This window comes from Ursus americanus, chromosome 7 (assembly GCF_024610735.1).
Source record: "Ursus americanus isolate L20-20 chromosome 7, mUrsAme1.1.p, whole genome shotgun sequence".
NCBI classification, from domain to species: Eukaryota; Metazoa; Chordata; class Mammalia; order Carnivora; family Ursidae; genus Ursus; species Ursus americanus.
The window spans coordinates 7,840,708-7,866,689 of record NC_142133.1 but is presented as its reverse complement, the minus strand read 5'-3'; the positions used below and the strand labels follow the sequence as shown (position 1 = coordinate 7,866,689).

Genomic DNA, 25,982 nt, shown 5'->3' with positions numbered 1-25,982 from the left:
AAGTCTTTCTCACTATCCCAATGTGTCAGAATAATTTTTTATTTACCATTGTTCTTCACATTGTGACAGATCCTTGAGGACAGGGACCGTACAGTTTATTTTGTCCCACCCTACCCCCACTTTAAAGAACCTGAGACAGCATGGGAGTATTTTAGGGGGAATTTTTAGGCAAAGCTCAGGGGTAAGTCTTCTTATTCCTATAACGCCAAGAGTAACACACAGAGTAATACAGAGTACTTTTTATATTAGTGATAATAGTTCAGGACTCTAAAAGGAGAGATGAAGCAGTCCTATAGCAAAATTACTTTTATTTTCTGTTCAAGACAACATTAAACAATAACCAAATATTACACACTATTCTGGACTTTCCAAATTCATATGTTGAATTCTCACTAAGGATGGTATTAAGAGGTGGGGTCTTTGGAAGTTGCTTCCGAAGGTCATAAGGGCAGAGCCTTCATGAGTAGGATTAGTGTTTTCATAAAAGAGACTCCAGAGAGACTTTTACCACGTGAGGACACAGTGGAAAGCACTATGTGCTAGATAGAAGGCCATCAGCAGAATACGACCATGCTGGTGACTTGATCTTGGACTTCCCAGCCTCCAGAACTGTGAGCAATACATTCCCGTTGTGTATAGACCACCCACCATGTGGTATTCTGGTATAGCAAAAAGCAGCCCAAATGGACTAAGACACCTACCCAGTATCCTTATCTCTCATCTCTTATAAATGGTTTGAAAATTCCAATGGCCACCCTATCAATAAGGGACACAAAATTGCCATGAACACAGGCCAGGTTCTCATTCTCTCTCTTCCGATGATTTTACTCCCTCAATTTTCTATTTCAGAGGATTGTTTTGCTCCCCACCCCCACCCCACCTTCACTTTAAAGAGCCTAAGACAGTATCGGAGTGTTTTAGGGCAAATTTTTAGATAAAGTTCCTTATTCTTACAACCAACCCCAAGTGTGATACACAGAGTAAAACAGTAGTATTGTCATCCAGTGGCACCTTTTCCTTTCTTATTTGGGGAACAGAGAGTCTATCCTCTAGCAGTTAATACAAATAATAAAGTAAATAAAACAGACATGTGGACATTCTGAAATTTTATACATATGAGCTATAGCACAGGCTTCCGGAACTGTGGCGATCCCGACAGTTTTAATCAACTTGGGTCACCTTTGCAGGAAAAGTTTCATTTAACTTTTTCCAAATATCTCATGGAAATATACATACTAGGTGATAACGTTAAGAGAAAAAAAAGACAAAGAAGAAAAAGAAGAATTCCTTGAAGAAATGTCACCAAAAGAACACACGGTATAGTGCAGGGGTCCAAGTGGTTACCGTGAGCTCGAGACACTTCCTCCTTTAGATGATAAGAAATGACACATGCAGAGACTGCCACACACCACTGTGGGCATGGGAAGGCGCATTTGGGTAGGACCCGCCCCTTTCAAGGTTTCCTGTGTGACTTGCATTTTGATCACTGGTTCTAATTTCTTCATTTCTCATTTCTTGACTTACAGAAATGAAGAGGATTCTCAGGGAGGAGCTCTGAAACACAGTGTACCACAGCCTGGCAACAGAACAAATTCACTGAAGGGATGACAGGACCCAGGGAGAATGATGCTTTATTTGGGCTGGATATTTCTTTGGCTTGTCACAGGAGAGAGAATTAAAGAAATGACTCTTTCAGGTAGGGTTTTCACTTTTCATGTTAACACTGTGAGTCTGTGGTCAAAGTTTGAAGTGACAGATAATCTGATATATCAGCAGCTTGACCTACTAATACAGAGCATTTCCTTCCTACTGTTGAGATGGGTGCAGGAAGAGAGAAATTACTGGGATGAACAGCTTTCAGCTGATACCAAGCATCAATGGGGAGCCCAGTTACGGTAGCCGGGTGTTCAGTGGGAGCAGCTGAAGGGGAATGAGGGATGATGGTTTGGTCATCTTTAACAGGAAAGTGCTATGGCTGCTGGCAAGTCCCCTGGGAGGGAGTTAGAGCATGACCTTCTAAATGGAAGCAGTGAAGAAGACAGACAAGGGAGCTTAATTCCTCATTAAGTCATGTACTCTTTGTCAACGTAAGCTAGAGTTTGATATTTTTTTTCCCTCCAGTTTTGTTGAGATATAAGTGACAGCAGGACACAAATTTAAGATATACAGCAAAGTGACTTGACCTACGTGAATAGTGAAATGATTACTGCAATAAGTGTAGTTAATATCCATTATCTCATATAGCTACCAAGAAAAAAAAAAGAAGAAGAAGAAGCTTCTTTGTTTCTTCGTTGTGATGAGAACTCTTAGGACCTATTCTCTTGACATCTTTTAGATCCATCATACAGTAGCGTTAACTAGAGCCATTGTGTTCTCCAGTACATTCCCAGTACTTATGTATCTTACAACGGGAAGTTTGTGCATTTTGACCACCTCACCCAGTGTCCCCACTCCCCACCCAGCCTCAGGTAACCACAAATCTGATCTCTTTTTTTTCCCATTATTTGTTTTATTTTTCATGGTTGGACACTGGAAATAATATTAAATAATTTTATTTGTTCAGTTTGTTCCGTTTTTTCTTTTTTTAAAAATGTTACTAAATTTCACTTTATTTTTATTTATTTAATTATGTTTATAATTTGGTTTTTGTTTTGCTTTGTTTTTTGTTTTGAGACTCCACGTATAAGTGCCATCATATGGTATTTGTCTCTCTGTCTGACCTATTTCGCTTAGCATAATACCTTCAAGGTCCATCCATGTTGTTGCAAATGGCAGGATTTCCTCCTTTTTTATAGCCTAATAATATTCTTGCGTGTGTGTGTGTGTGTGTGTGTGTGTGTGTGTGTACAACTTCTTTATCCATTCATCTGTTGAAGAACACTTAGGTTAATTTCCATATCTTGATTATTGTCAACAACACTGCTATGAACATAAGAGTGCAGACTATCTTTTCAACATAGTGTTTTCATTTCCTTTAGATATAGCCCAGAGATGAAATTTCTGAATCATACGGTAGTTCTATTTTTAATTCTTTTGAGAAGCCATAGTGGATGTACCAATTTATAATTGCAACAGTGCACAAGGGTTCCCTTTTCCCCTCTCCCCTGCCAGCATCTCTTACGTCTCGTCCTTTGTTGATAAGCCATCTTACCGGGTGTGAGGTGATATTTCACTGGGGTTTTGATTTGCAGTCCCCTAATGATTAGTGATGTTGAGCGCCTTTTCATGCACCTGTTGGTCAATTATATATTTTTTTGGAAAATGTTTATTCAGGTTCATTGCCCATTTTTTAAGTGGTTTATTTAGGGGTTTTTGTTTGTTGTTTGTTTGTTCTTGTGTATTTGTTGGTTTTCCTTCTGAGTTGTATGTGTTCTTTATGTCTTTTGGATGTTAATCAGATATATTTTATTAGAGAAATGGTTTGAAAATGTTTTTTCCCATTCTTTGGGTCTTTTCATTTCATTGATCATTTCTTTTGCTGTGCAGAAGCTTTTTAGTTTAATGTAGTTCTACTTGTTTATTTTTTTTTAAAGATTTTGTTTATTTATTTGAGAGAGATAGAGAGATCATGAACGGGGGGAGGGGCGGAGGGACAAGCAGACTCCCTGCTGAGCAAGGAGCCCGAGGTGGGGCTTGATCCCAGAACCCTGAGATCACCACTTGAATCGAAGGCAGAAGCTTAACTGACTGAGCCACCCAGGTGCCCAATACTTTAGTTTTTATTTGCCTTTTTGTGCTTTAGATGTTATGTCCAAAAACGCATTGCCAAGGGAGAGTTTCATCTTCTAATGCATCTCTCTGTTGCTTTGTTCCTTGTGGTTTTCAGATTGCATCACCAAGAAACTGCTTTGGGAATATTCTTCAATGAGGGAGCAGTTTGTCTTATTTTGTAACTTAACACAGTCACAGCAATCCCACGGAAGTCCAGGCTCTGAAAACTTGCACTGCAGTGGTCATAAGGACCTATCTGATGTCCAGTGGTACCTACAACCTCAAAATGGAGATCCGTTACGGGAAATAACTAACAGCTCTGCTCACGTCATCCAGAAGAGCACCCTGCACTTTTTGATGACAGGAATACATGATGCTGGGTCATATATCTGTAGACCCAGGATTAGGTATGTCCCGAATGCATTCTTATATGAAAACATTCCCGAATCCTCTATTACCCGGATATAACGTCTATGTTCACAAGACCTTGTTAACTCTCCTAGGAGCCCTCTGGATGAGGCCTGTTGTGTCAAGACCATCTTAGAAGTGAAGCCTAAGACAAATCTATCCTGTATGCCAAATAACTCTGTACCACACGAGCAATACCTTCTTCTTGGTAGCACTGACTATATTCATTGCCCTACTTTCAACTGCCAAAGTGATGCACAAAGTCGACAGGTGACCTGGTACCAGGTAAGAATGACTTCTCCAAAACTGATGCAGGAGTATAGTTTTTACAGTAACATCCCCATGGGTGCTTTATGGAAATGTGGGTTTGAGAAACTGGGGTCTAGAGCTTTGCAAATCCTGACCTTGTGCCTACAGAGAAGACCAGACCTTCTAAAGGGTCTTTCTCCTAGGGAGTCACAGAGCATCATATTGCGAGTAGGAGAACCATCTTTTTGATCAGTGCCAACGAAGTTTCTAAAAGTTAAGTGCATTATGCATGAGGTAAGACATAAACTTATGAACATCTGCTAATGCAGAAGACCAGGCGAGTTCATTTCTATTGCCTTTGGAAAGCAATGGGCACTACTGGGGGAAGGGAGACACCAACAAGTGAGGCCCAGAGGGTTTCTGAACAAAATAGGAGACTGGAATGCTTTCCAAAGAGAACACATCTGGGAGGACAGTTATGGCAAACAAAGGTGGCCCAGGTGACAGGTGTCTTGCACAGGTGGGGAGGTGGGAGACGGGAAGGCAGTATAAAGAGGAAAGGGGGTGGGGGTAAGGAAGAAGCAAGCTTCCTAATGATTTTGCGCTATGAACCACATGTGAATAAGCTTCATAACAAAAACACTTCACATTGCCTTGGCATCTTACAGTTTTTCCAACTACTAACGGATATATAAATGTCACATAAGCATCTCCTTCAACATAGCACCATGGTAGTTGACCCCTGGGTGGTGGAAACAAAGAATAGAATTTAAATTGCCTCCTACACTTGCAATAATAGTTCGAAGTCCAATACTTTGCTGTAAAAAGTCATGTAAAATGTGAAATTCGACTTCAAAACATGTTTGCTAATATAAAAATTTCATTTTAAATTGCCACTGATCGGCCACATAAGTGGCCCATGTTTAGCTCATGGTTCTACGCACTCAGACTCAGCAATCAGAGAGTCACGGTTGTACAAGCACTGTGGTGTGAGGACCCATTTCCTCACTTGATTCCCCTGACACCTGGCGACAATGGGGAGACAGGCGCTATCATGTCCGCTATAGAAATAAGTATACAGAGAGAACAAGTGATGTGATGTGCTGTAGGTCTCACATTTGTATTTTAAAGTGACACTGAAAAAATGCTGGCCTCAATAAAATCCTAACTTAAGAAACACATTAATTTCATAAAAATTTCTAGAAGTTTTAAATTTCTAAAATTTAATTTCTAAAAACCAGAAGAGTCCATTATTCTGTTCATTATTTTCAGTTCTCTTTTTTTTTTTATTAAATATTTTATTTATTTATTTGACCCAGAGAGAGCGTGCACAAGCAGGGGGAGCAGTAGAGGGAGAGGGAGAAGCAGGCTCTCCGCTGAGCAGGGAACCCTACTCGGGGCTCGATCCTAAGACCCTGGGATCATGACCTGAGCTGAAGGCAGACACTTAACCAACTGAGCCACCCAGGTGCCCCTATTTTCAGTTCTCTTAAGAACAAAACTTCCCTTGGTTCAAAAGTCTTTGTGGTCTGGGATGACAGATATCTTGCTATGTCAAGGTAGGCTGTTCCTAGGTCAGTAAAAGCAGGCTTGCCCCCCTCCCCCCCCCCCCCGTCATTTCAGATCAAAATGCATTTACATTTTCAACGATTGTATCTCTGAAAGGAAGGCTATTTTCACTCTCAGGTAAACAGAAGCCACACAATGGTTGCCAGTTTTCTGCATATATTGCTCTTGTCAACTAAACCCTAACAGTGTATGACATTCACAGAAGGAGGCTTTATTTCACGTCTCTGCAGTCTTGACTGCAAATGTCAGTGTGTTTAGTGGTGAATAAGCATCTGTCCTAAAAGTGGACAACAATGTCTCTTGTCAAAATTGTACTTTCTAGGGGCTCCTGGATGGCTCAGTCAGTGAAGCGTCTGCCTTTGGCTCAAGTCATGATCCCACGGTCCTGGGATCGAGCCTGGCTCGGGCTCCTTGCTCAGCGGGGGGTCTGCCTCTCCCTCTCCCCCATCTCCTGCTCTGTCTTGCTCACACTCTCTCTCAAATAAATAAATATTCAATAAATTAAATTAAATTATACTTTCTGATGCAGATTTGGATAGGTAATCATTCAAGGTATGTTTCCCAATTGCATGTGTGTGTGCACATGCATACACACACACACATACACACACACACACACACAGTCATGCACTAACCTGAAAAGTCACAGTCCTCACGGAAGGAGGGTATCACGAGAAGTCATGACATTAGGCAGCAAATAATACGCAATGCTCCTTTCCTTCGTGCTAAACCCCCAGTACTCGGGTGGTGGGTGGGTCACACCTAAGCCAGCTCAGAACAGAGAGCAGGTGCTAACACGGGCTGTGCAGAGGAAAACATGGTGTTATTGAATTCAAATGACACTGCTGACCAGGGATGCCTCTGCCAGATGTATAGAATATCCTACTGAAATAAATCCATGGGCTCGAGGCTCTGGGGGCTTTCAAAAGATGTTTAATAACATGTCAAAAGATTTAGGCTTGGAGATTCTTACTTGAAAGAGTAAATGACCAAGAAGTCAGAATTCGAGTGAATTATCTGTTATTTACTCAAAGAACATTTTCTCCATATTTTGCTAATTTCTAGAAATCTAATAAGAAATAGCCTAAACAGACTTCATCTTAAATAAATGAGAATTACATTTAATGAAATTCATTTTACATTCTCTCGCTAAGCAAATCTTTGACACGGGCAAAATTACTACAGGACAGCAGGAGAGGTCCTTCAACAATGGCATTGAGACTCGGGTGTCGGAGACACTGCTGTGGCCTCTTGTGACTTAGACTTGTGCCCCAAGTAACCTTTCCATGTGGTTTCAGACAACCTCCCTCATGTGCCACACTCACTGGCCACAGTGCTGACGTCACCACGGCCTCACCTCGGAGCCCTGCGTTCCATGGAACGTACACACTCAGACCTGCCACTTCTCCTTCTCATTTCTTTTTGGCCTACTTTTCTCATAGTCACTAGTACTGCCTGGCATTCTGCGAGCCGAGTGACAGAGAACTGGTGAGTTGGTGAGACAGGCTAGACCAAAGATCAGTGTTGTTCCAAGTGGGGAAGAAGTAGAGATCATTTCAATTTGATATCTGAAAAGTATTTTCAAGGTTGGTATATTGGCCATTCAGTTGTTCTCACCGAGCAATTTCAGAGTGTTCATGATCCTGCACTTTTTCTGACATCTGTTCAATGCTATAACCCACGTGTTGCCTGACCAACAGTGAAAACAGAGAAACTCTTTTCTTCTTGTTCTGAGCAGCATATCAATGTGGTCTACGATTATGTTAGCTTGGGACAGCTCCATTATGTGGTTGATTCATTCTTAGTTGGAAGGTTGGGTTTTTTGTTTGTTTTTTTGTTTTTTTTCACAAGAACTGTGATCAAGCCAGTTCACTTTTGTATCAACAGAGTAGAATTTGTAACCCACGTTCAAGATTTTCCATTTATTCTAATTAAATCCCTATTTGTTGGCTTTAGCTCATCATTCTACATATCAAGAACTTGGAATTGATTTTAAAATCCACCATATTAAGCCATCACTCCCAGACTTGTGTGACTTGAGGATGAGAGGCAGGCATGATAGGTCTCAGCAAAAATACTGAACAGCCTGGGCTATTTACTCTAGCATGATCCCATGGTCTACAACAAATCTACAACTTGGGAAGTATTACTGCTCAATTAACTTAAAAAGGGCACCCAAATGTTGACTCATTCAGCCCATATGTACCTATTTTACTTAAGAAAGACCTCATGAACATGTTTTCCAAATGACTCACTACATTGAAGAGAGAACATCTATCATATTCCTGTATTCCTCTGAGCCTCTGGTCTCTTCCTTTTATCATACAAGAAAATGACAAGACTGGCATGAATGTTGGTAGTGAGTGCAAGCTGGCTGATATTAGCCAACTTCTCTTTTTTAAGAGCTCATAAGCCATCTGCCCAATAATTCATTTAAGACTTTGGCTAGAGATGAACACCTAGCTCATGGGTCTATACTTTTCATAATGTACGCTTTTCCACTTAGAAGATAAATATGAGTACGAAATTCATGTATAAGTAGAATGTGGTCAGTTGATGATTAGGGCAAGAGACTGAAGCTGCAGGAAAAGGCAGATGGGAGCAGAAAGCAGAAGCACGAGAGGCACATTCCGTGAATGGTGAGTGGCTCAGCCTGGTGGTAGCAGGGCATTTCTGAGAGGTGTACTTAGGGTTAGGGCTGAAAACAAAGGCTGTAGGTTGGTTATGTGGTATGGTTATTGGGGGTTGCTGTTGGTGTGACCGAACTTTACAAGTGTGAATCCTGGTCCAGGGAACTAGCTGTGGGGACAGAAAGAAATCGGTGGATGCCAGTGATATCTTCAAGGAATAAAATACAAGATGAAATATTTTGGGGGACATAGAAGAGACGACTCATGTTTTGGGTCTTTCTGGCTCAAATATGTTCACAACCCTTAGCAAGTTGAGAAGGTAGAAGTGAATTCAATGAGGGAAGAGAAGAGCTCATATACACAGATCTGGACATAATGAGTCCTTAAAACAGGCATGGAAATGTGAAGTCCATCAGGGAGGGTAGGGCTCGAGATGTCCATGCTGGGAGTCCTCCCAAACTAGGTAGCAAAAGCCCTGGTAGGATCTTCACTGTGTCGTCCAATGGTGGGGAGCACCACTCCCATAGAATAACACCGGGTGTATTGTACTCCCTGGGGTGGCTGCACTGGCTGGTAGGATTAGAGCTTGATGACATTAGACGGTAATATTTCAATAACTTCATTTCCTATAATACATTTTCTTTGTTCTTCTTGCTTCACACATTCCTTTAAAAGTCCTAAGTGCCTTCCTCTTTTCTGAATGCCTCTGTTCTGTCTAGGACTTACTGACACTATTCATACAGGTTCACATTGAGACGTTCCTCCTTCCGTATTTTCTTCAAGACTGTTTCACAGCTGAGCAAACAGCCCCGTTAGCACCTCCCTTTCCTACTGGATTTATTTGCAATCGTCTTACCAGAATGGGTTTCCCATTATTCTTGACACAAATGGCCTCTACTTTTCCTGTTTTCTTTGATGTTTCCTTTTAGTTCCATCTCATTAAGTCTTAAGAATACATATGAAGTCATACCTTCTTTTATTTTTTAAGATTTTATTATTTATTTGAGAGAGGGAGAGTGAGCACATGAACAGGGGCAGGGAGGGGCAGAGGGAGAGGGAGAAGCAGATTCCCTGCTGAGCAGGGGGCCGGACTCGGAACTCGATCCCGGGACCCTGAGATCATGACCTGAGCCAAAGGCAGATGCTTAATCAACTGAGCCACCCAGGTGCCCCCATACTTATGTTTTTATGAAAAAAAAAATCAGGTCCACTTTGTTTTGACCCATCCCCACTGTGGCGTAGCTGAGGTCTCAGTCATCACTCTGCGTCCTCTCCCCATTACTTTCTTGGCTGATTCACGACACATCTCTGCTCCAATCTCTGCTCTTTGTGTGTGATTATTGTATTCTCCAGAGTTTTATCTCTGAACTTTGAACCCATGCTCTGACCCTTCTTTTGAAGGGGTCCTTGACCCTTGAGATCAGCTGATTGATATTTAACATTGTCTGCCCCACTTGTTTGCTTTCTTTTACTTCCTGCCTGCAGCTGCCCCCTCTGACCAGTCTGACCCTCCCCTCAGGCTCCTTAGCAACCTACCGGAAGTCCCATCTTGGGCCACAGGAACCACACCAGAGACTTGGAGTAGGGGAATCCCTGCTCCTATGAGTTAGCATGGGAAGTAGAAGGGAAATTCCTCAATGAGAACATGAAACTCAAGAGTCAGAAAAATTCACATTGACCCTCAGTCCTCTCAGTTGCTAGCTCTGTGATACAGGGCAACACAGGAACTCCAGAATCTTGGTTTTCTCAGAGAGTCTGTGCAATCCAATTCAGAGAATCCTTTGAGTGAATCATATGAGATAAAACCTGAGAAAGAATTTTTTAATCTGTATACGAGGTACTTACTATTTTGTTATTTTTGTTGCTTATCTTTTTGCTTTTCACTGCTGTGGTGAGAGATACTCTCCAGGGGCTATTTGTTAGAGATTGAAAGGCCATGTGCTACGTGGAAGTTAGGGGCTACAGAATTATTGGTACAGTGATACCGAACCATTCAACAGATATTTTTGAGACCTTTCTATGTCTTAGCCCCTAGTGATATGAAGGTGATTACATGACTCTTATGCTTCAAAACCTTTCAATTATACATACTTTATTCACTCATCCTTTACAAAGAGCTTACGATGCTGGCCTGCTTGCCAAATACTAGAGATGCAAAAACCAAATCCATCTACATGCATCAGCCTCCTCACCGTGGCCTTATTACCTATAACCATGCTCCATTTCAAATATTTCCAGGATGGCACTTCCCTTCAATGGCGTGATTCCTGCATATTCTTTAGGCTCTGATTAGACTGGAGGGAGCATCCCTGCTTCCTGTGAATTGAGACAAGGCTGCCCAAGTGCATCCTACTCTGGCTTATGCCCGGGGCCTGCCTTCTGAGACTGAGCGCTCTCTCAGTCTCAGAAGGAAGTCATGACTCTGCATTCTCTGGTGGGAGGGATCTACGTTTATTCCTGCCAGTGTGTCCAGGAGCAGCTGTGTCTTGGTGCAAAGGCTGTCTCAACAACGACACAGAAAGAGGTAACTGTACACAGAAATTATGATCAGAGGGCTATGTGCGATCGTGGAGGTCTGGAAGCGTGCAGGGCCTGGTTCTGCCAGGAGAGTGCCTGATCACTCTCTCTGCCAGAGTTTCCTCTTGAGTTGGAGTCAAAGGTGGAGCCACAGCCTACCCAGTGTTGGGGAAAGTGGTGGGAGAGATGTACCGAGACATGGATGGGGAAAGAATATGGTTATTTAGGGAATGGCAAGTGGGTGGAGAGGCAGCAGCAGGAAATGAGAGCAGGAAGGAATGGTAAGTTCAGCTGGGGGAGAACTTTAGACCTTAGAAGAGTAGAAGAGTATCCCTGATGGATATGCTAAGTAAGGGAGAGAAATGTTCATAATTGCATTTTAGTTTCCACTTGGGTGTGGGTCCACCATGAGCTCATTGTTTTTCACTCATCAGTCAATCTTTGTCGTATCTATGTACACCTATTTAGTTATTTACTTAATATTTTTAATTCAAATTTCACCTTTTTTGAGTTAAATTTATTTACAGAAGAAACTTTGTATTAGCCCCATACACACAAAAAAACTATGTCAATTTCCGTAAATATAAATATACATGGTTTAAAAAAAAATTCATGGAGGTATCAGCCCCTTAAAACACTATGAGATCTCTAGAATATTTTCAGAGGCCTGAGTCATGCTTTGGAAAATACTAGGCTAAATAACATTTGCGGATCAGTCAGATTTGGTGCCTCGATCTTAACAGATAATGTGATTGTATTTTTAAATACCTGTCATGAACAAATGAGAGTCTTGCAAATACAGTTTCTGCACAGAAGCTCTTCACAGCTTCGGTGATGCTCTCGTTTGTAAAGTTCTTCTATTGTTGTGATTAATATTAATAACGATTCTCCAGTTAAAGAAAGTTATTTATTTTTCTTGTCCCTTGGATTAGAATGGAAATCCACTCCTTAAAGAAAGGAGCAACTCAATCCTAGTGGATGAAGTTTACGAAGAACAGGACGGCACGTACGTGTGTGATTACACTGAATCGGATAGCCCAAGTTCATGGACAGTCAGAGCTGTTGTCCAAGTGACAACCATTGGTAAGTGAGATTTTCGTTTCAAGATCTGGGATTTGAAGCCCCATGACCCAATTAAAGTTACCTTCTTTTGGCTTAGTAATGGTTTCCTTTTTGGAAAAAAAGAAAAGATAACCATATACTCGTAGTCATGTGAAGCCTTGAATGTGGGAAAACATTAATTTTCCCTTAACCTAGATTCCATCCCCCAGGGAAAGCCTAGTCCTGGATCACATGCACATTGTCACAAGTTGGGTTTTCCCTGTATTGATCAATCCCTGGTTTGTTTTCCAATAAGTTAAAAATTATATTAAATATTTCACATGCAGCAGTGCCACCATGAACCTATCGCCAGCTTTAATACATGTTAATGTTTTTCCACGTGCTTAAAATCTTGCTTTTCCTTTAAAGAAACAAAACATTGCAGGGACAGCTTGAGGCCTATGTTCTTATCTCTTCCTGCTCCTTCCCTTCTCAGCTGTAGTCCAATCTTGTAGCTTATCTTCTTCCATTTATGTCCTTATGTTTTTCTGCAAATATATGTAGGCATTAATAAAAAGAACATTGTTTTATATTATAATATGTGTTTTGTGTTAAAAACACGTGGTATTATTCTAAGGTATCGTTTTGCCAATTTATACCCCCTTCAGCAGGGAACAGAGTCCCATAATTCCCAAATAATGTTTGGTGTTATCAGACTTTTTGATTGGTGTCAAGTGAGATCTCTCTCTCTCTCTCTCTCTCTCTTTAAGTCCCAATTTCCATTTCCATGAGTAAAATGAAATTTAATACCTTGTTATATTTTTATTGGTCTGTTGGGTTTATTCTTCTGTGATCTGTCTATATTTGGCCCAGTCTTTCCGTTGGGTCATTCTTACTAGATTTACAAGTGCCCACATGAATAAATTGTATGCTGCAATTAATTTAAGCATGGCTTTTGTCAAAACACAACAGGATCAGTCATTCAACCTTTGTATTAAAGAGCTACAGAATGGTTGAGTTAGCTCTTAGTAAATACATTGATTATTTTTACCTCCTCTTCTTTTAGTGTGAGATACAAATTACATTAAACACCCTGAGGCCAAGATAACCACTTCCGCCTCCTTCCTGGATCTCAGCAATTTACGTTTATATTAGATTGCTCCTTGGAGAAGAAGTTAGAATGTAAGCATCCCACTTGTACCCCTTGCCCCCTCCACGGGATGTGTGATTGTTCCTCTCTTAGGCATGATAACTCAGCCTATCAAATTTTCAGGGGCAGAATCTGCTTTTCTCTTTCTTCCAAGGGATGTCTTACACAATCTGTTGCCTCTATTTCAACCAAGCATTCCTGTTTTCCTCACTCACTCATTCATTCTTTCACATATTCATTTTTACACGGATATTTGTTGCACATTTAATACATATCGGGCCCTGGGCTTGGTGCTACGGCTGTAAGAATGAGCTTCTGGACACTTTCTGTGACCACCCAGAACTTCCCACTTTGTGGGGCACACAGGCCATCACAATACATTTCAATGAGTGGTGAGGAAGGGAAGCAATGGGGCATATGGGAGGCCCACAAAACCCAAACCTGGACACACCATGGCCAAGTGCGAACTGAGGGGTGAGCCCAAACCAGAGCAGTGAGGGGGGTCAAGATGCTGTTCCAGGCAGAGGGAGCAGCATAGTCAATGTCTGGGAGATGAGAGAGTGCATGCACAGTCCAGGAAGGAAAAGAAGGTCTATTGAGAGTGAGGGTCTGGAAGCAGGACTGACATCCTGCTGTTTTAGCAGGTTTGAACTTTATTTAAGGAACAATGGGGAGCTAGTGAGGGTTCTAAGCAGGAGAGTGTCAGGAATAGATTCGTATTTGAGATAGATTACTCCATCTGCTGTGTAGAAAGTGGATTTGGGGGGAGTAAGGATAGAGAGAGCAATTGCTGATGGTGGCCTCAACTAGGAGCTGCAGTGAGGCTGGACAGAAATGGACAGACTCGGGAAAGATGGAGGAGGTACGTCTGAAAGGGTTTGGGAATTGGCGGTGAGGAAGAGGGAAAAGGAGGGATCCAGGCTGAGAGAGTTGGGTTTTAGGCTGGGCAACTGTGTGGACTTCCTGTTAGATACTGATGGAGGATAGCATTGTATGGCATAGATAAAAGCTGACATAGGGGACAAATGGGGGAGCAGTAGATTTGATGCATTTTCTTAAAAGATGCCCCTGGTCGCCTACTGCACAGACTTAGCAAAGGTGATGAGAAATGGCTTTGTGCGTCAACAGAACGTGATGATGGATTTAATGTGTAAAGAGGGACATGAAGGATGTTTTTGTTTCCTGGCCTGGATAAGTTGGTCAATGGTGACACCATTTCATGAAACAAGAAAAGGCTGAAAAAGAAATGGGTCTAAGGAAGAAATGAAGAATTAGGTTTGAAAGGACTTTTAGTGATCCAAATCACGACGACAAGGAGGAATTCGGATAAACCAGTCTGCAGATGTTAGGGTTGGAGATGAAATGTGAGGGTGGTCAACATGATATCTAAAGCAAAGGGACTACATGAGGTCACCTAAAGAGTGAATATAGAAAGAAGAGGACCTGGAACTGAGGCCTGGAGCATTGCAATACTTGGAAAGTTTGGGAGGAAGGGGAAGATCCCCAGCGGGGATAGAGAAGGGGTGTGAGAACAGATGGAAACTGTCCCGGGACAAGTGACTAAGGTATCTCTGGGCAGAAGGAGTGACACTCTGCCTCAGTGGTGACGTTTGAGAACTCATCATTGGGTTTGGGAAGACAGCAGTCATTATTTACATAAACGTTTGAGAACTCATCATTGGGTTTGGGAAGATGGCAGTCATTATTTACATAAATGTTTGAGAACTCAACATTGGGTTTGGGAAGATGGCACTCATTATTTACATAAGCGAGTGGGTACTGGTGGAAGGGTGGGGAGGAGAGCTGTAAAGGAAGTGAAATTGATGACGTGGGAGAGAGATCATTTCAAGGTTCAAGACCTTTTGTAGGGAAGAGCACCACAGCAGAGAACAAGGAAGAAAACTGATATTTACAAGAAGCACAGAGAAAGTGGGGCCCCCAAACACACTGGGAAGCAAGCAGAGAGGCGGTAGGTGAATAGGAGAGCAGGGAAGCAGGGAACCAAAAGACGAGAGGGTTCTAAGAGACGGTGCCCAGGAGTGTCCAAGGCTGCTGGGAAATAAAACTGAAGGAAAACTCAGTTGTGCCCAGTGGATTTAGGTGCCAGGAGATCATTGGGGTCTTTAGCCAAAGCAGTGTCTGTGGAGTGATGGGGGCAGGAATAGAACTCCACAGGAAGCGAGAGAATGGAGATGAGCATATAGCACTGTTTCAAGAATTCGGCTGCGAAGGAAGGAGAATGAGGGCAGCAGGGAAATGAGGTGCAGGGGTTTTTCTCTGTTTTAAGATGGAGAGACTGAGCATTAATAAATGCCAATGGGAAGACGTGGGGCGGGGGGAGCGGAGAGGAGAGAGAGAGGCAAATATACAGGGGAGAGATGGAATCTTTGAGGGAAGGAGGGTTCCCGGGAAGTAAGAGGACAATGTCCAGAGCAGAGGTGATGAATTTTCCTTTATCAGGAGATGGGACATAGTCAGGAGGAAGTTGGAGCCCTACTTAACAGTTTGGGGCAGGAAGTTGAGGGATAAATGAGCAATGGAGGGCGGGACTCACCTTTATTTTGAAATAAACCACAAACTTGGTGATGGAGTAGGTGGACCTCAGTCTGGCTGATGTGGGGATTTTCTCAGGTGTGTTCTTTTTCTGGATTACTCAGCCAGATGCTGCCAAAAAGCAATCTTGTAGGAGAAGATGGGAATGGGGGCTCAGGTCTGCGATGGTTGAGCAGGGCTGATACGGAAGAAAATGCACCCAAGTGGATAAGGATTTGTCAGGGACTAATTTGCTAGCACCTGTGGCCTGATGTCATGGTCATTTTTGGAGGCTGGTTTTTCACATGGAAACCTTAGTTCCTAGCCTTATAGACTATGAATCAGAATTGAAGAGGGAGCTCCGAAGCATTGAGATCAAAGTGCCCCTTTGTACACACATCTTCAGGAAGCGGGCTTTCAGATTTCCCAATGCACATAATCATTTCTATTCTCATCTTTCAGTGAAAGACACTAATCACAAACCAGATATCCTGGATCCCATCAAGGACACGCTGGAAGTAGAACTTGGTAAGGTGGGTTGTGTTATCACCATTGAATGACATTGTGCTTCTGGGAGCAGGTCTAAGTGTGATATAAGGAAAAGAGCCTTGGGATTTTTTTTTAAGATTTTATTTGTCAGAGAGAGAGAGCAGGCACAAGCAGGGGGAGCAACAGGCAGAGCAGGCAGAGGGAGAAGCAGGCTCCCACTGAGCAGGGAGCCTGATGAGGGGTTCGATCTTAGGACCCTGGGATCGTGACCTGAGCTGAAGGCAGACGCTTAACTGACTGAGCCACCCAGGCATCCCGAGGCTAGGGATTTTATGTCAAACAGAATTGAGTGTGAATCTTGGCTCAGCCACTGGCTACTTTTGTGACCTTACAGAATTAGTTATTCTTTCTAAGCTTCAGGGTTTAAATCTGTAAACAGACAGAAGAAAACTGACCTCATCTGGATACATCGAGAAACGTAGGATAATGTATGTTAGATGGCTGGTGCATTGGACATGATCAATAGATTTTGGATTCTTCCTTACTCATCCCGGAAACAGGTGGTTACTTATATGAGGTCCATTGGTGAAGTCTGTAAATTTAACCAATTTACCAACTTGAATAGCATGAATCTTTGTAAACTTGGTGTTTGGTGTGGCCTTTAAGGTAATTGTAGAGGAACACTACATCCCTGCTCAAGTAACTCATATTCCCAAGTAGTGTCGTCTTTTGGGTAGAGGGGCAGAGTGACTTTCCTCTTGATCTCCTTGTATTTTATCAACTTCAATAACATCTACATCATCCCGTACAGTAAAATAAGAACTGCGCTATTTAAACCAAGTGCTGGTTGTTCCAATAAAATAAGCACTCTTTGAAATGCTAAAATAGTTCTAATTACAGAAATGTCAAAATACATACTATGGTAAAAGACCGCTAGATGGCGGTATCAGTGTGTCCTGACTATGGAAACAGACTGCAAAATCAGCAGCATCGCAAGAATGCAAGGAAAGAGGAAAGAAAAAAATTAATAATTCAAAAATAGCCAAGCTACGTATGGTTTCAGTGAATTTCAAAGAATTACAGGGCAGGGGGACATTATTAAGGTGCAAAGACGATTTTTTTAAAGGTGAAAATTTGAGTTTGAGGCAGAGTGGATCTGGGAAAATGGGTAGAAAGAGGAGAGCGTAATACTATGCATCCCCACCATAGTAAATTGTTCAAGAAACTGCTGAATATCTAAATAATGTCTTCTTTAAACTATATTAAAGGAACTTCACAATTTTAATTTAATATGCAACTATTGGTCAGCAGTAAGGTGTTCTTCGTTGACACATCTTGTACTCAACAACAGCGCTGGAAAAGCAGACTGGTCACTGAGGGGACTCCTCATTTGCCTGGTGTCTTTCCTCAAACCACATCAGAATTCTTAGTGCTATGAGCACACAGTTGCAGGTTCGAGATAGAAGTATTGCCCATCAGAGACAAACAGACCTGGTCTTATTTGTTTCCAAATGAGAGACAGCTAGATGTTTGGTTATTTCTGGCACACCTGTTCTTTACCTGGAAACGTGATTGCAGTCATGAACGGTCTTCGGGTGGAGCCTTGCTCCTGCATGGGACAAAGTGTTCTCACGGACTTCCTATTTTTCTGTGTCGCCTTCATTTTCAGGAAAGCCTTTAACTCTTAACTGCACGGCACGATTTGGCTACCAAAAGAACTTTACGCCTGTCATAAAATGGTACATTAAAGATTCTGACCGGGAGTGGGAATTCCCAACGTCTGAGGAGATTGGGTAAGAAGGAAATTAGCAGACGATATTCTCTGCAACCCACACGAAATGCTTTCACCTTTGGAACCCTTAACAATATACACCTAGAGGTGAGGAAACAGGCGCCATTGACAGTGTGGCCACTAGCGCCAACTAGTGGTGGATAGAAAGCACGGAAAGGCAAAGTGCAGGTTCGTTCTAAAGAGCAGTTTCGGACAGGCCATAAACTATTTAAGTTGTCCTGAAGCTCAGCTTGTAGCCACAGTTCGAGGTGGCTGCTTTACACATCAAGCTGACAAGCAGACAGGCATACCGACCCAGGCTGCCTGAATAGAAGTAGCGCGTCCAACCAATGAGAAAGAATGCTGCCCCCCCCCCCCCCGGCCATTTTCCCAGCGCCATCCATTTAGAGCAGTGGTGAGTCCGGGGATCCAAATGTGCTCTCATTAACAATCTGGAATGTATCCAGAGGAAAACACACAATAATGAGTCTGACCAAAAGTATGTGAAGCGAGGAATAGTTGAAGCAATCCAAATGGAAAAGGAGAGGCAGAGATGGGATATCTGTCTTGAAGTCCTTGGAAGCCATTACATTTTTATGGAAACAGACTTAGCTTGTCGCTCTCTGGAGCACAGAACCCCGATGAGTGGACGGAATTTGCCGGGAAGACAGTTTGGCTCAATAGAAAGGAAAACTCCAGCTATTCAGAGCTATCCAATGCTTCGTGAAGCTGGACTCCGGTCCCTGGAAGGATTAAGAGTTTGGATCTAATCTGTCAGGGCCGTCACTAAAAAATGGAGTCCCTTGTTTTTCCAAAATCTGTTCCAGATTAATAGTCTATGTATTAAGCACTTTCTTCTGAGTCTTAAAACATTTCAATGAACAAATGTAATATTTTGAAAAGTGCACATTACTACAAAAAGTAAAGAACAAATTTTGATAACAGTAATAGAATTTAGCAAGAACTGCTAGGACAAGGGAAGTCACACAAGCCCTTGGGCTCGAATCTCTGTTTTCCACCTATTGACAATGCGACCCTTGACCCCTGCAAGACTCCATCCCACCATCTGTAATCTGTGGACACTTATGTCCACTTTCCAAGGTCCTTCCCTGTAGGGAGCTGATACAGTAGAGGTGACATTCTCCTCACGGTCCCTGACCAGTAGGGAGCATTCAGTGAATGTGAGTTGGTTTCGTAGGCTTCAAGCAACACAACCTAAAACACCATCCATACAAACAACATTCCTTCATGTAAAGACAGACTGTAGATCGCCAACTTTAGAGAACCCAAATTGTGAAAGAATACTGAGACTTACAACTTGCTGGATGGGGCAGAGTGGCCTAGGCCCAGGACTCAGGCTGCCACTTCCAAGCAGAGTGACCTTGGACTGTCACCCACCTTCTGTGCCTGGTCTGCGTTGCTGGCCAAGTGGGGATGATCATACTCTTACCTCATGGGGGCTCCTGTGAGGTGAGGCGTGAAGGAGACTCGATAGTCCAAATGGAGTGTTCAACAGGATAAACCCTGGGTGGAAGTGAGTCAATAGTCAATATTATTCTTAAATTATTGTTACCGTCTATTTTCAAGGGGAATGCTTAGAGTGATGAAGGTCAAATGAGACCCACCGTAAATTAAATTCTGCTGTAAATGCATAAAATGGTGCCTAGCAGATTCAACCATCAAAAATGAGCCCGCATCCTAAGATGGCCGATCCCATGTTCTCCTGGCATCTCCTTCTACTATGCGATCTCTTAGCTCTGCTGAAAGCCAAACTGTTGGCTGCTCATATGAGTTCCGAATACTGCAAAGGTGGTCAGTGGATGCTACTGAATGAGTACGGTATTCATCCTTCTTTCCTAGTGTTAAATCCACTAAAAAGGATAAAGTCATTTCACGTGTTATCCACTTGAAAAAAGTTACTCAGAGGGAGCTTCACAGGAAGTTTATTTGCTTTGCCCAGAATGCCATCGGAAACACTACCCAGTCCATCCAACTGAAAGAAAAGAAAGGAGGTAAGCCTGGAAGGTTGCCTCACCATGCGCACAACTGCTTTTATCTGGGAGGAGAGGAATTTTCCTAAAGAACTGTAATGATGCTGACAGCAAATGACACTTGCTAGATGCTGGACACCATGCACTTGGCTTGTATTAAACCATTTGATACTTTGGCCAAGGACACATCACTAGTAGGTTTCATATCAGTGATCCAGAACTGGTCCTTTTAACTAATACCTTATGTATGGGGGCTGTGTTAGAAAAGTCTGACATTCATTCATTCATTCATTCATTCATTCATTCATTCATTCACTTACTCATTTATTCTATCTCCAAATACCTAAAGGGCATGTCCTGTGTAACAGGTATGGTGCTAGGATCTAGCTCCCTTTTAGGGCTTTCTTGTCCTGGCTTCTCAGTCCAGAGAACGTGATGGTCGGGTATTGGAATATGGAAGAAGACTCATCTTGCTCACTGTTCAGGGTGGTATGTGTAATATCACAGACCACAGCCTTTTAAAGGTGCAGTGGAAATTGCTGGTAAAGAATCGTTTCTGAAATTTCTTTAAGAAGACACTCAGTGGTAAGCTTGATATCATTCATTCAGTTAATAAATGAGTACAAGAACAAGCAAGTTTTGAGTGCTAGTGAGGCTTACATGAGACAAAATTTGTGCTTGGCCATAGTGGCTGCTTGGTAATGGGGCTCCTGTCAGGAGAGGTGTGTGGAAGGTCTCACGTGTTAGGTACCGTGGAGGGTATGAAACCAAGCCACGCATAGCTCCTGGCCTCAGGAAGTTTAGACCTTGGTAGCGATGATAGTGCGTGCACATAATTTATATTATGCAATGGGAGCGCTGCAAACGGGTTGTGTGGAGGTTTATGGGGGAAAAATAACTAGAAGTGGCCATGATCAGTTTCCCTGGCCACCCCAGCCAGGAATGGCCCGTTCCCATGAATTGTCTCCAATTCATTGTACGACAGTTCTCTCAAGATGTAACTGTACGTTTTTCCAAATTCAGAGGAACGCTTCCAACAGCGGTGATTTTGATAAAATAACTGGGTCAGAAAAGGTGTTGGACGGGCCCACAGCATTGGTTGGAATGTGGTGGTCTTGTCCCAGGAAAGCTGTCTCTGCATTTGCTCATGGCTGCCATGTTTCCTCCAGCGGTGTTCATTTACATCCTACTTGGCACCGTCATGACCCTGGCAGGCGTGCTGACGGCAGCTGCTCTGCTCTACATGTACTGGATTGAAATAGTCCTGCTGTACCGAACCTACCAGAGCAAGGATGAGACACTCGGGGGTAAGGTGACCCCAACTTGCCTCTGAATTTTCCTCTCAGAACTGACTTAGAGGGAGTCACTCAACAAATGGATGTTGCCTGATGGAGAAAGTCATACTCTTCAGGCTTTGAGACCTTCTTCCAGGTCTGGTGGCTTCACACCTGGGAGAGCCAGGAGCAGGTGGAGAAATCACTTCTTTTCAGTCCGTTTACCAGGAATCTTGCTGACTGGTGATGCTATTGTAGATAGAGCAACCGGGCTGGAAAATAATGTCCCTGCTCATCAACCTAACACAATGTGACAAATGAAACATCTCAGTGCCTTAGTTTCCACTCCTGTAAAATGGGACTGTAATCACAATCACAATGAGTGCTCTGGGGCCTCGTCGCCATAACACATATTTATCATTTAGAACAGCGTCTACACTTAGTAAACACTCAGTAGATGCCAGTTGTTATCATCTCTTGAGTACTGAGGGCATTCCAGTCAGATGTATCAGCCGCTTGAACTGTCACGGCAATTCTGCAAGCCCGGCAGAAGGACATGAAGTCATGGGCCCAAAACTGAACTGCAAGATGGCGCTAGAATTGAGGATTTGGCCCTACAAGGTTTGGCTCAGAGCCCCCATTAGCTATTACCTCGGTTAGCCTCATCTATAAAATAAGGGGCTTTGAAGATGCTGGCCGTGTTCAGAAAGTGTGAAACTATAAAATCCAGGTACTATTACAATGAATGAAGCTATCTGCCCACTTCCCAGGAGACAGGATCTTAGCGCTTATTAGTGTTTGCTTCTTTAGACTAGAAGAGCTTGTTTGAGCATTTTTCTAGCCCTGGAGGTCTCTAAGATTCAATTTGCAGTTTTAGTGAATGATTCTCTTGCTGGGAAAGGGCAGGATCCCTTCTGCTGGATTCCGGGGGTGATGACTTCCCATGCCAGGGCTTGCCCCACACTGGGAACGCAGCGAAGAGTTCTCAGATCTACAGGCAAAGGGCAAGAAAAGCAATGCATCAGTCGTACCTTTATTTGGACTAATTATTGAGAATTCATGCAAGAAATCCTGTAGCCAAGAGTGTTTTTTGAGATTTATTTCTTCAAATTAGCTTTTCAGCTTTTATGAGTTGAGCAAGTTATTTAACCAATGTCTTAATCATTCCCCTAGATGAATTATGCTTTTTTTAAATAAAATATTTATCTTAAGATTGTAGAGCTTGTACAGAAGAGCCAATCAACTGTGAAACTTTTAAATCTGTCCTTTCTTTTTTTACTTTGCACAGACAGGAACCTGATGAGGAGGCCGAATCCGGTTTTAAAGCACCGTGATTCAGCGCCCTTCTGTGGCCAATCTAATGTTTTATAGCAAAATAGCTGTTTCCTTTGAAGTTAATGCCGAATATCCAAAATTTCAGAGAGATGTAGACTGGTTGGAGTTGCAAAGGACCTAGCAGAGGTCTGATACTCCCATTCACTAATTTAGTACCGAGGTATTAGTACCGAAGTAATTTACTATTTCCAGATTATAGAAAAATCCAAGCTCTCTGGAGTTTCGCAGCGATGTGGAAGGAATGGCGGCGACTAGGGCATGTCACACATTTAAACGACACAGCCCTTCTCTGTGAGCCCTGCCCCACGAGCCTCCGCTTTCCCCCCGGGGCAGCGAGGAGCTTCGCAGATGAGCCTCCTGGGTTACTGTTCTTCGGCATCCCCCTTTCTTGTCTCCTGGACCTCCCGCGCTCCCTCTTCTTTATCTATTGCTGGCATTTCCATCTACGGTGGCCTCTCTTATGTCCATGTGCAGCAGGTGTCGGGCCCATTACGTCAGTAACACTACTATTTGCCAGCCATTGTGCAAAGGGCTGGAATACAAACCTGGTATGTCCAGATGCCGATGCCCATGAGTGGACTTCTGAGATTTCCACCTCTCTTGGTATGGCACATCCCAGTACCCAATGTGCGTTGGTAATAATCCGCTCAAAAGAGGCTCATGAGACTTTACAAATATCCCGAAACGAGTTTCATAAATATGATTTCCCATCTAGAAAGCAGGGGAAAAGGATATTTACCTGGCATGTGCTGTGAGCCAAACACCATGCACTTTGCAGACGTTATGTCACATGACCCTGAAAGCCATCCACCAGAGAGTTCTATACCCCATTTTACACTTGAGGATTCTGGTAGAGGTCCATGTGCTGTCGGCTCTGTCCTCTGCAAGGTGCTGGGTCTCGGCAGGGCTTTGCTCGCGGGACGTTACTAGGCTCTGACGGAACAGACTCTTCTTTGATGTATAACTCATGAGGCGGCAACAGTGCCGTGCAAAGAAAATTCAGAGGAGCCCCCGAGTACGTGTGATTTAATCACAGAAGCCACAGCTGTTTGATCTGACCTCAGTGAAAAGGCAGGAGTGCGTCAAAAATGAGAATTCGAATCCGATTGGACAGCCGACACCACTCAGCAGTGTGATTCTGAAATGGACACAGCTGCTGCTTTTTGAGCGTTAAATCAATTCCGCAAGGAGCCCAACACTTGCCCATATATCATAGGATAGAGAGCTCACTTAGCTCTACCACGATAGTGAGACATAGGTAAATGGTTAACTTTTTTTTTTTTTTTATCGTTTCTCTTCCTCAGATAGAAAGGTATTTGATGCTTTCGTATCCTATGCGAAATGGAGCTCTTCTGAGAGCGAGGCCAGTTCATCTCTGAGTGAGGAATACCTGGCTCTGAATCTGTTCCCTGAAGTTTTGGAAAACAAATACGGATACAACTTGTGTTTGCTCGAAAGAGATGTGGCCCCGGGCGGAGGTAGGTCTTGTGCGCCAAGAGGTGAGCTAGGACAAAAAGGACAGTTGAATACAAGCGCTCTGTGGGCTTTCCCGTCATTCCTTCTGTTGGGCTATATGTCTTCTGGAAAGTTTCACGAGCTGAGAATACGTTGGGCCACAGCACAGGAGAACATGTGTTGCAGAGCCATGTTCTGTCATCCAAACAAACCCGTCTTCAGAAAAAAATTATTGGGCCCTAGGGAGGCCTTCCTGAACAAAGCTCGAGTTCCTGGCTCCTCTGTAGGAAATCATCGCTGTCATCCCACGCAGGGGGTCCCCTCCGCTTTGTAGGACTGCTGGCCACACCCCTCAGCATTGGGCAAGGTGAGGCCCAGCCCTGGCCACTCATCCGATGTGCAGATCTCATTCCGTCCCCCCCTTCCTCTGCCCCAGGCACCCTACCCAGGAGCCTGGGGCATCCCATGCCCTCTGTTAGCCCAGCCTGCCTTGTGCCTGCTGTTAGAGGAATTGAGAGTTTGAGGAACGCAAAGAGGAGAAAGGAATGTAAAGTTGGGAGTCACTGGACACCAGAGGATATCTTCAACTGTCAGTAGGGTTGATACAGCAAAGCGACATGGCAAACCAGGCTTCCGTTCCCTCCTTCCCTAAGAGTGCCTTTGCAAGGAACCCTCTGGGTAGTTCTGGGAGATTCGGGAGATTCGGAGATTCGGGGTTATTGAGACGCCAGGTCTAGCAATAACAGTTCCTTAAATTCTTTTTTTCCAGTGTATGCCGAAGACATTGTAAACATGATTAAGAAAAGTCGAAGAGGAATATTTATCTTGAGCCCCAACTATGTCAATGGACCCAGTATCTTTGAACTACAAGCCGCGGTGAATCTGGCCTTGGATGACCAAAGACTGAAGCTAATTTTAATTAAGTTCTGCTCCTTCCAAGAGCCAGAGTCTCTACCTCATATTGTGAAAAGAGCTCTCCGGGTTTTGCCCACGGTCACTTGGAGAAACTCAAAATCAGTCCCTCCCAATTCCAGGTTCTGGAAGCAGATGCGCTACCATATGCCAGTGAAAAACTCGAAAGGATTCAGGCAGAGCCAGCTCAGACGTATCCCCGAAGTTTTTCACTTGAAATGACTCAGTAAAGCAGAAACCACTGGGAGGAGCTCCCAGCCCAGGGAACGGTGAAGCGGACCCTGAGCCGCCTCCTCCCCGTCCCTGGTGAGTGGAGATGTGGATGGACAGAACACACAGACCGGTCGAGCTGATACAAGACGGGGAAGTGTTTTGTCGATTCTGAGCTAGGCTGGAAGGCCCTGGAATGACCCCGAAGCTCTGGGTAGAGCCTCTGCACAGAGGGAGAGTGAGTTCTCCAGATTCTTGCTCGCATTCAGGGCACGATGCCCCTCAGACTTTTCAAGCGGTCTGAGCAGAATCGGCAGAAACAGTCACTTTTGCTTTGTGGCTATCGGCTACCACGTCTGCTATTTATTATACATATAAATGTATATATATTTGCAATCAAATAAATATTATTTTTTTCGAAGTGACTGATTTAAACTTTGCTTAAAGCTTCTCTGTAAGAAAACAGCAACAACAAACCATTCTCCGTGTTCACCCATTAACTCTGGAGTATAGAAAGTAAGTGGGAAAGGCAGAAACCGGGGCGGGGGGGGGGGACAAGAGGCAGACAGGGCCACCGTCAGTCTCTACTCTGTCCTTGCGGGAAGTGCCCCCTCTGAGCAGATGAAATAGAAGAGAGCCCTTCCTGTGGCGGGCAGGGAGGGTAGTTTTGTGGCAGACACGAGGCTAGGGGAGCAGAGGAGGGCTAACCTCAGCTCCTTCTTGTCCCCTTGGCCTTTG

At 43.5% G+C, this 25,982-nt stretch overlaps 1 protein-coding gene across 2 annotated transcripts; it reads left to right on the top strand.

The window, feature by feature from the left end:
- The first annotated feature begins 1,505 nt into the window (after positions 1-1,505).
- Positions 1,506-25,665, top strand: IL18RAP (interleukin 18 receptor accessory protein). Of its 2 annotated transcripts, XM_045771780.2 has the most exons (10): positions 1,506-1,696; positions 3,827-4,118; positions 4,215-4,404; positions 12,017-12,167; positions 16,270-16,335; positions 17,966-18,089; positions 19,928-20,079; positions 21,228-21,365; positions 23,972-24,145; positions 24,892-25,665. In XM_045771780.2, exons 1-10 carry the CDS (start codon positions 1,624-1,626, stop codon positions 25,254-25,256), a joined length of 1,725 nt encoding a protein of 574 aa, XP_045627736.2. In that variant the 5' UTR covers positions 1,506-1,623; the 3' UTR covers positions 25,257-25,665. The 2 variants fall into 2 exon arrangements, with proteins under 2 accessions (XP_045627736.2, XP_087719368.1); XM_087863242.1 differs by lacking the exons at positions 19,928-20,079; positions 21,228-21,365 and having other exon boundaries at positions 23,976-24,145.
- Positions 25,666-25,982: the final 317 nt, after the last annotated feature.

Coding starts and splice junctions, on each gene's coding strand:
- IL18RAP (XM_045771780.2), top strand. CDS start 1,624: ATGATGCTTTATTTGGGCTGGATATTTCTTTGGCTTGTCACAGGAGAG. Junction 21,366..23,971: donor CAAGGATGAGACACTCGGGG/GTAAGGTGACCC, acceptor TCTCTTCCTCAG/ATAGAAAGGTATTTGATGCT. Junction 24,146..24,891: donor AGATGTGGCCCCGGGCGGAG/GTAGGTCTTGTG, acceptor CTTTTTTTCCAG/TGTATGCCGAAGACATTGTA.